We start from the raw sequence: 10,319 nt of genomic DNA, 5'->3' as shown, positions 1-10,319 counted from the left end.
AGGTGTTTGGGCACGAGGGGAAAAACAAGTAGACGCATTCAAGCTAGGACAAGTTTTTATGAATGGACGTTTTTTCCAACTTTCCCTCTCTTTTTGTGAATGAAAAACAACTGAAAAATCTAGTATAAGGGTCTCAGAGTCCCATTATCTGATTGGCTGTCGCCACACAAACTCCACCCACCGTTGCCAGGGACACAGTCTGTCTCGTACCTGATTGGTTCAAAGAGGGAACCTAGATTTAATTCATAAGTCAGGTCATTCATTAGGACAAAGGCAGAAATTCGAGCCCTGAAAGAGGAAATCCACCAATCCCCAAGTCCTTTGGCCGAGCGAGCGTCTGAGAGCAAGAAAATCAAGTCTACGTAGTCCAAATCAAAACTCCAGCCTAGAAAACAACTGACAACACCATTGTTTGGGGGCATTTCGGTCCCATGGTTAACATACGCATCCGTTTTCTTATAGTTGACTATTATAGGCAAGGTGAGGTTAAAACAGTTATTTAATTGCCCTCTGTAACCAGATGAGACGCAACATCTGTTTCTTTTCACATCCAAAGTTCCATTTCCTCACGGGGCGTTGGTGTAAATAAAAAGCATAGGCTATATTGTTTTAAAGTAATGTGTTAAATGTAGCCCACCTATGCGTATTTGGCATTAGGTTCAGTGCTAGTATTAAAACATGTTTTAATGTTTGTCTGTTGATGAACATTCTATATAATTATACAATTTTATTTAAAAAAACAAACATATTTGAGGCTTTTCAAAAAATAAAATTGTGTATATCGTAAAGGAGTCATAGACTGTTTACAGGTAAATGAGACATAAGCCCGCTGGGTAATCGCTCGCGGTCGCTTCCCCTCAGTTTTTTTGTGTGAATGGGGCTCATTATGTATGCAGCTTTCTCGCAGTTCCATTCACAACTATCGCTCCCCTCTTCCCTCTCTCCCTGCAGGCTGCGTGGTTCTCATTCAACTCAGCCTAAATGACCACAAACGGTTAACGGATGGATTATAAGATGGATGGATATTTGGACCAGCAAGTGCCTTACACTTTAGCAAATGTACGTATGAATAAAGTAATGTGTTTTATACGCTTTGGTACGTTTTGGGAACTGGCTACATGGTTTTCTCTTTCGATCGTCTTCTGCATTATATTTGTTAGAAGCAACTGTGCGCGCGATGAAAAGTACTCCCAGTTCGGTTCTAAACGATCAAAAGTTCTGCACAATTGTTGTATTGAATGAACTAAATTAAATGTTATTAAGACATCGTTTGTGTCTAGACTGGACATGTTGACAGAGCAAATGGAACGACAAAGCGCGTGTTTCAACACTTGCAAGTTATAGACAAGCTGCGTTTTCTTGCTGAGGTTTAATGTTGCCTGTTTGGTTGACGTGTGCACTTTGTTTAGCTTATTATAGGTTATATGAACGTAGATCAACGTGGTTTATGCTTTACTTAGACTACTAATAATAACGGGAAAATGCTTTATAATAACCTTGATATGAAGTAAGGACTGTAGTCTTGATAGCCATGTTGACTAATGAACTAAACCAATTAGTGACCGTGGGCATGTTCTACGAAGTCTGTGACATCGAGGTTTGGCTGACAGGATTCAATTTCCTACTTCTGTAATATTTCTTTTGCTTTGCAGAAGTCACACGGAAATGGGCCCCTAAATAGACTGTTGATGGCAGCGAAAAGGAAATACATGGACACGGAATTACCCCCTCAGGAATCCGAAGGTAAAGTTAGTATTGCAAAACAAGCATGCGATGGCCTGAAACCCCTTTACATGACGCACATATTCCTTGTCAGTGGTCTGGTAAGAAAGTCACCGTACATATTTATTATTTCTATGTATGGATTAATAAATGACTAGCCTGAAGTTGAAACAGTTGACAGGATTAGGCTGCCTTGTGAGCAAAATGTTTTGATATTGTCATTCTGTGTTAATCATGCATTTTGTTCACTGTTTTTTTCCCCAGACCTCTTTCAGGATTTAAGCCAACTTCAGGAGACATGGCTCACAGAAGGTGAGAGTGCCAGCAGCATTTACTTGAATGTGTTTTGTATTCTTACCTGTGGCAAAGCTACTCTTTGATGAAACAGCATCCCTGGAGGTGTTTTATATTTTATGTTCAACATGTTAAAATATTGATTTGATTTATTGAACACTGATAACTGGGTGTATCATTCTTCATAGTAAGACATGTGAACTTAAACATTTTCCATTGTGATGCTACTAATCTCAGTCTTTAAGTTGGTGAGTGCTCTTCTAATGTTAAAGAATGTTAGAATACTTTAACTTGGCTTTTCAGTGTTACATTACTAGATAGCAATTGCTTAAAAAATATATTGCATGTGATAGGTCATTTCAAATTGTATTTATGAATGAAATTATTTATGAATAACATCTCTATGGATTTATTAATATAGTGTGAGTGAAAGAATGCACAGTATGATCTTTACAATTAATTTGACCATTGTTCATGAGTACCAAATAGTTGACGCCAGGACGTGCCTTTTTTCCTTGCATAGCCCACTGCTAGAAAGATGTGCCGGCTGGCTTAGCTTTGTCTCTTTAAGTAAATCGTGAGACTTTAGGAGGTGAAGAAACACATGGCAAGTGAAAACATTCTGCCGCACTGCCCGTGGTCATTAGTGATGTGTTATTACATAGAAATGTCTTCAGTGAATATAGGCAGGACATGATTATCTGTAAACATGCCCTATTTTGGCCATGTTGGCATTTAGTGTGCTTGCATGCCAGTAAGCCCAGCCAGTGCAAACAAACAGCATGTTAGGCCCGTGTCACTCAAGGCATAGACATGAAATGGACTCAGCTGGGCAGCAACAATTGTCAACAGGACTAGGAGTTTAATAGTACAATGTGACGCACTCTCTAAAGGGGTAGTTATATTTTAGGATGGGACAACAACCCAGAGGAATGACTCATGCCTGTTTGGTAAATCTGGTAGTAGCAGGGCAGTAATGTAATGCTTGAACAATCACTAAAAATGAATTGCAGCCCGCTGCGAAATGCTTTCCGTCTTGAACCGGCCCAAATTGTATTCTGTGATTTATCCCAGACTTGGGTCAGACGTATGCCAACTGCTTTGAAATGCTTGGGGCTTCGGTTTATTTTGTTTGTGTAAGTCAAAAGAAATGCCACAGAAGTCTCAAATCTGAATGAAGCGCACGTCATACAATTTCAGACCTGTGTCCGGTTGAAGTGAAGGCCTACCAAATCGACACAACGGAACAACCAGGCAGCTTATGTAAAGAAATGTAATTGCCCACATCAATAGGTCTGTGGCCATACGTATATGTACCGGAGTCATCGGTGGGATTCTGGCCATAGAAGAGCTGCGCCCCTGTTAGAGAGTGCATGGGCAGTGCTCCCAGGCAGTCATTTGTGAGGAAAGGTACGCGTCGTTTGCGTGACCACCCCTTCACCGCTAACCTTTATGTAACTCTTGTTCACAGGCAAGGACGGGTCCGCGGTGCCCTTAGATTTGATACCGAGTCACTCGAGACCAAAATGTCTGACCAGATCCTGTGAGATTGTCAAGTGTTGTTCATTCAGGGATATTTTTTGTAGATGGTTGGGTCTAGTTATACCTTGTTCTGCAGTAAACCAAGCCAGGCTGTTCTGTGTTGGTCCTGTTACGTGCACACAGTCCTTGCTGGAAATGTGCTAGAAGGGCCAATGTGAAAAGTAAATAGCCAATTCAGTGCGATCCGAGTTGGCAAAGTAGCGTTAAAAGGGTTCAAGTCATTCGGATGGACCTCCCTTGTAGGAAAAACAACTGTTTATGAGGCCCGGCAAACAATGCTCCCTCTCTATCCTGGCCTCAACACCTATTCTCATGCAGTGTCAAACTGGCAAGTTCACACTATCGCGCTTCACAGGCAAACACAGAGGCAAGACCAATAAAAAAGGACAACAATGACAAACACTCCGATGTCTGATTCCTTTCATAGACAATTTACTTGTGTTCGGTCAGCCATAAAGGTAATGTGCATAGCAAAGCAGTAGCTACTTATTTCCCACTGTTATACTGCCATAACAGATTGGCTGGAGGGAGATGGTTGCTGGGCCATAGAAATAATTAAAAAGTCCAATTGCCCAAGTGGAAATCAGTGGTGTCACCATCAATGTGTTATTCAACCCTAAATAGTATCTTGTTTTTGGTAGCTGGCGGAACTCCTCTTTCCTGTTGCATTAATTACAGGCCTGACATTGTGACTGATTGTGGTTGTAAGGTGTTTACCAGCATTGTAAAATCTCCGTCACTGACGCTAGCTCAGTGACTAGGGAGAGCAAAAAGAAATGAGAGAAGACGGGAAAGTAGAGAGAGAGAGTTCAGGAGCTTGTCGCGTCTTGTCATTGGCCTTTGCGTTTATGACTGAGAGTTCTACACTCCTCCCAGGATCTCCCATTGAGAAAAAAAAGTCATTCAAGGTGCCTGGAAGATAAAAAAAAAAAAAAAAAAAAAAGGAAGCATGCGCCTGTGCTCATATAAACGCACTTTCTGTCTTGTGCTGACTTGCATCTCAAAGCCTTTGACGAGGTGTTCCTGGAACCAAATCGGATATAGACGCGTGCGCGTTCACACAAACACACACTTTCACGCAAACACACACACACACACTGTCCCTCTGTGTGCCTAAGCACAGGGGTTGTGCTCTTGTCTGCGAGCCAGTCGCTCTGACGCTCAGACATCCCTAATGTGTTTTTTTCTCTTCCTTTTCTGAGCTGGATCCAACGTGTTCCATTTTAGACATGTTGAAACTAGTGGAAATGATTTATGTTTTGATCTGGTGGACTAAATATTGGCCTCTGCTCTTTCTCATAAAACAGCTTTATCTTTCTCCTTAGGGCAGAAGACTGCAAAGTTAAAAGGAGTTAATAGTATTAGCGTATAGCAACAGGACGCAGCATTGTATAAGAAATCAATGTCATTTATCTGAACATGCTCCAAGACGCCATCATCCGGTTTCTTACTCAACAGGAAGAGGACCAGAAATTCATGAAAGTGGATTTGAATATCTTATTTCCCATTTTTGCTAAATTTTTGGTTACAGCACTGGGCTTTATGGTCTGATAGCCAGTGGATGAAGTGAGAGAGGAGGTTTTTTTCTTCTAGGTTTTTGTCTTTAACTTGGAAGGTACTTTGAGTTCTGGGGGCTTACCAATGGTCTGTGTTTTCTCATGGGAAATGGTTTGCTTGGGCTATTGTTTCAATTAGATATAAGTAAGTAAATGAGTGTTCAGATTGTGATTCATCTAATTGGTGAAAATACGAACGCCTGTGCTTCCTTTATGGTGGAATTATGTTTTGTTAGCTGTTGTTGAGCGATCTGTGTCTCGGTCCTTAACAGTAAACTTATCCAAAGAGTTGACATGTACAACTGCGAAAGTGTGTGTGTGTGTGTGGGGGGGGAAGTACAGACGTTACAAATTAGCAGGATCCTTTCAAATTGGACTAATGCCAAGGTGTCTAGCCCAGGCTGCAGGCAGGGTTTAGGGTTAGGCCATCCAGCCATGTGTAGAAAATCAGATGCCTGTGTGCTCATGGCTCACTGGGTAAATTTGACCTTCTCACCCCTGGAGGCGTTGGCAGTCGACTAATCTATGTTTGTCTGGGCACGGCGCTCGGAAGGACAATTGATGTTGGAAATGTTTTTGGATCCGAACATAACAATATAGAATACCAGAGAGCCCCGTTGTCCCTGTAACCGACAGACTGAGTTTGCATAACGACTCTGACAGATCCGTCAGTTTGGGCCTGGGTGGCAAGCTCCAATTCCATTTGACTATATTGTCAATAATAGAATGTAAAGTTAATACGGGACTATGACTTTGTGAGCAAGAACTAAACCTAGATAGTGTTAGCTCCCTCTCTCTCTCTCAGTTCCCCATCTTCCTGCCACCTCTAAGTTGACCTTAAGAAAAATGTCCTTAAGAAAAACGAGAGACTTGAAAGCAGGTGACGAATTCCAGAACACTTCACTAGCAGAAGAGTATCTGGATTGTCCAAGAATGTACCCCATCTGACTGGTTGCAAGACTGAGACCAGAAGTACAAGTTCCTTCCTTGTTTAAAATAGCCTGTTTATTCTGTCTGTTTGCTCTGTGATGGAAAGTACGCACAAACAAGTAAACAACACTCACACATTAAACATGTTACTGACAACTTCTTGACACAATCAAAACTCCCGTCAATAGGGGGATAAAGATATCTGTCTGCTTCACAGGCCCAGATTTAGAAAGAGAATACGATTCCAACTGAATGTCTTGACATAGGATCTATGAGTGGAGAAATGGAATGCTGCTCCACCTCTGTATTGATCCATTTATCAGCGGTTCGGTTTGATAGCCAGTCTAGCCTGATGAAGGACAGTAACCCTGTCTCTACTGGAAGTGCACTTCTTAAGATCTTAAATCAGCTTGTGCAGTCAGAGCATCGTTCATCATACCGAAAGACAAACCGAAAGACTCACTAACCAGTCTGAAGTTATCAGAAAGGACCCAGAGGTTTGTCCTTGTGACGTTATGTGGTCAGGACAAAATCTGTGAATAATTAGTCATGATGTGTCACTGCTGTCAGGGAGCGACTGACACTAAACCTGTGCAGCTCAATTAATTAGAAGTTTTAACGCCATATAAAATGAGGACAGCAAGATTCCATGGGGCTGTGGAGTCCGACAGTTCCATTTCATTTCCCCCTCGACTCTTTGGCATTGATGTGCTGCCGATTTGAAAGTGCTGGCATGCTTGAAAAGGGGGAAGGTGAAGGTCGCTCTATTGGATCCTCACAGTGACTCGGGTTTCACGACCGTGGAGGTGGCAGGGCCCAGAATCATGACCGCCGTGGCCCGTGGGCAGGTTGAGCCCAGCTTCCACACTGGCAAAGCTGCCAGACGGCATGAAGCTAAGCTAGAAGAATAGGATTCACTTACCCGAGGAAGCTACCAAAGCCGGCTAGCATAGGGCTCATTCTGTTGAGACAGACCGCCGAGACCATCTAGGCTACAGTAACAGAAACTGTGATGTGACTGATGGTTTCTCTTTCTTTTCTGATTTCAGCTCAAGTGCCTGACAGCGATGAGCAGTTTGTTCCTGATTTCCACTCTGAAAATTGTAAGTAACGGCTCCATGAATCATTTCTACAAATTATGATTGTGTGTGTTTTGTGCGCGTGTTTGAGAAACTCAAACAGAAGTTTAGCATTGGGATTGTCAAGCAATGTTTAAACGGAACTACTGTGCTTGTCCAAATGACGTTGTCTAGGAAACGAGTAATTTCCTAGACACATACTAAACCCAGGACGTAGCACACACATCAGGGGTGAATTTAAAAGCTACCATTGTCTTTCTCCGCCCATTTGCATGTTTTTGAAATGCTTAATGGTCCAGCCCATGAAACCAGTAAAAGTCCAGGTACAAAGACTCTCTTTTGTCTGTGTCTTATGTGTAAGAGGGGAAAGCAAATTCCTGTACTAGAAAACTGTGCGGCTGTTATTTGAATGGGTTTCCCTTTTTGTTGTGTCTAAACAATGGCGATTCAGAATCTGTAAGGGGAGTGTGTACTCTGCAAACAGTAACTTCTGTGGCCTTTTCATTCACACTCATTTGTAGGCTTATGGGTGAGTCAATTCAATCTGACTATTTGGACACTGGTACATTCTACAGACCTTGCAATTTATTTGAGTCGAGTCTCAATTTGATGTTTGGAATGTATTTGAAGCCTAATCAATGGTTCGTCGTTTGTATTATTAGCATTTTAGAAACTGAGTCCCACCTGGCTCTGTTCCAAACCCAACTGCTTTTGTGGGTAAACACTGTGCCATTAATCCACGTCCCTGTCACAACCCCTTAACCCAGCTGACACATATTGTTCCTGTCTGTGGGCCAACAATGCGTAGGAGGAAGTGGCGATGAACCCTAGGGCACGCAAGGGTCATGTCTGCTTAACCCCCCAGCCAGCTCAGCCAATAGCAGGTCAGCCTGCTGCCCGTGGCTGCCCCTGATATCATCCGTCGGGTCACTGGGGCTTCACTTTGACAGGCAGCTCACTTAGACCCGGTAGGCCCGGCCTAGACAGGTTATCAGACAGGTTGACAGACAGGTTGACAGACAGATTGACAGACAGGTTGACAGACAGGTTGACAGACAGATTGACAGACAGTGCTCCTGCCGCTCACAGTCATTGGCCAAAAGATTCTCTATTCATCAGAATTGATGGAAAGCTGACAGGCTGCCGTACATACAACGATATTCTGCGTGTTTGTGGTTGTGGCTTGTGGCATGTTGAAGCTGTTCCCATACCAATCATGGATTATTCCATCAAACAAATGACTCATTAGCCTGGTACTACTGTCTCTACTACTACTACTACTACTACTACTACTACCACCACCACCACTACTACTACTACTACTACTACTATGTACGATTATACACTGAGTCGTATGTTGTGAGTAGGAAGATAGGCAGACTCATAGACTAATAGCCAGCAAACACATTTTTAATCCCTTGTGACAGAAATAATTGGACATTTCAAAAAGGCGCCACAGAAAATCAAACATTGTGGTTTTCCCAGACAGGTTGTTACCTGTATGGGTGGGGGAGGTAGAGGGAGGGAGGGAGGGAGGGCGGAGGGGGGAGAAAGAGCGAGAGAGTAAAATAAGGAGGCAGAGGAAGAGAGACCGAGAGAGACACAGATGAAGAGAGTGAAATCGGAAGGGCCAGACTTTGAGACACTGTGGAATGCTAGATGAAGGAGATGGGAGGAGGACTGAAGTGGTTGTGCAATACCTGCACATCTGCTAGATCTATCTCATCTCTTCCCTCGTCCCGCGCAATAACAGCTAACAAGCCTGCCCTGTCTCCAGAGCTCGACCGAGGGAAGGCTATGTAAACAATGCCCTTTACATCTGTGTATTTGAGGGTAATTAAGCTTCAAGCTTTAACATGTTTGTTCCCTAAACATATGATTCACTGAACTGTGTTATGAAATGAAGTAAATTCTAAAACAGGGGGTGAGGTTTCAGCTTGTGGAAGCTGAAGGATAGGGGAAATGCTGTTGACATTTTGGGTTTGACAGAACCTTTGAGGGGGTATCTGATCTGCGATGAGGCTGTTGGGAGACCAACATGCTCTTTTGTTCATTTTGTTGTCATCTGCCCGCGGGGAGGGTACATCTATGAAATGTTAATCAAATCGTCCACACTACGAATGTTTACCTAGCTTTCGAAGTTCGCAGGCTTATTAGAGTTGTCATGGGGTGAAGGAAACAAGCTGTGTTTGTCACAAACATTCGTATTGTTTGAAAAGCACAAGTTCTTTATGTTCTGTTGGACAGTGAGCAGTCCAAGCTGTGCATCCCATTCATAAATGTTCTCCTGCGCGATAGGAAGTGTGTCTAGCCCTTTCTCCTAGTCTTCATTCATAAAAAACTGCTACAGTACTACGTTACCCCCTTTTTTTGACCCCCCCCCCTCTGCGAGTGGATTCTCAGACCCCTCCCTCTTCCTGTCTCTCTACAAACTAAGCCACATTTCAAAACTGGACACCCCTAGCACCCCCACCGCCCCTTCCTCCCCCCTCACATCTCCCTTCTCTACACATTGAGTGTTCCAAGATGTGAGCTAATCCAGCGACTTCGGAGCTGTGTGGGCCGATTGTTTAGTTTTGGGCCTTGTAGTAATTATATAGGAAGTTGTGGCTGTAGATGCATCTCTAGTCCTTTACAGGGAAAATGAAAGATGGCGACAAAACAAGAGAGGCAGCGAGAGAGAGAGAGATTGGCGAGAGTCCGGTTGAGGAAGAATGCTCACAACAGTTGGTCTCTTCGGTCGGGATCTTTCTACCTCGTCGTGATTTTAGGATTGTTTATGCTGTTGTGCTCCTCCGCTTACTTGTTGGCACAGAGCAGACCCAATCAGTCCCCACTGGGAGGGATTGTGAATGGGTGAGCCCCTCCTTCTCATTCTCTGCAGTCGGAGGAAAAGAAAACGTGCAGCTCAGTGTTCTCAACTTTCCAAAATACAGCTGCTATGCAACAGTCTGCAAAAACATCCAGGTGACTGCCAGATATGCATGGGTACCATTCACTCTGGGAAGATGATTCCTCTTCAATGTGTTTGCATGTGTGTGTGTGTGTGTGTGTCTGACAGTATATGACTGAATGGGTCATTTCTTTCTAAAAAAAACACACACGTGCATCCTGCCAACCTACAGGCACTACGTACACGTACAGACACACACACACACACACACGCACAAATACACAAACAAACTTCAACCCTAGA

General features: G+C 43.3%; 1 protein-coding gene across 3 annotated transcripts in view; it reads left to right on the top strand.

Moving 5' to 3' along the window:
- Positions 1–389: 389 nt before the first annotated feature.
- Positions 390–10,319, top strand: part of etv4 (ETS variant transcription factor 4) — a 28,846-nt gene continuing 18,916 nt past the window's right edge. Inside the window, exons 1-5 of one of the 3 annotated variants that reach the window (XM_010866416.2) lie at positions 390–480; positions 952–1,059; positions 1,653–1,743; positions 1,987–2,034; positions 7,094–7,147. In XM_010866416.2, coding sequence (XP_010864718.1) covers positions 1,003–1,059; positions 1,653–1,743; positions 1,987–2,034; positions 7,094–7,147 — 250 coding nt within the window. In that variant the 5' untranslated portion in view covers positions 390–480; positions 952–1,002. Of the gene's footprint in view, positions 481–791; positions 810–886; positions 1,060–1,652; positions 1,744–1,986; positions 2,035–7,093; positions 7,148–10,319 lie in introns of those variants that run through there. The other 2 variants (XM_010866426.3, XM_010866413.1) reach the window with 2 other exon arrangements.

Source organism: Esox lucius, chromosome 5 (assembly GCF_011004845.1).
Source record: "Esox lucius isolate fEsoLuc1 chromosome 5, fEsoLuc1.pri, whole genome shotgun sequence".
Classification (NCBI taxonomy): Eukaryota; Metazoa; Chordata; class Actinopteri; order Esociformes; family Esocidae; genus Esox; species Esox lucius.
This window is presented reverse-complemented; position numbering and strand designations above follow the sequence as displayed.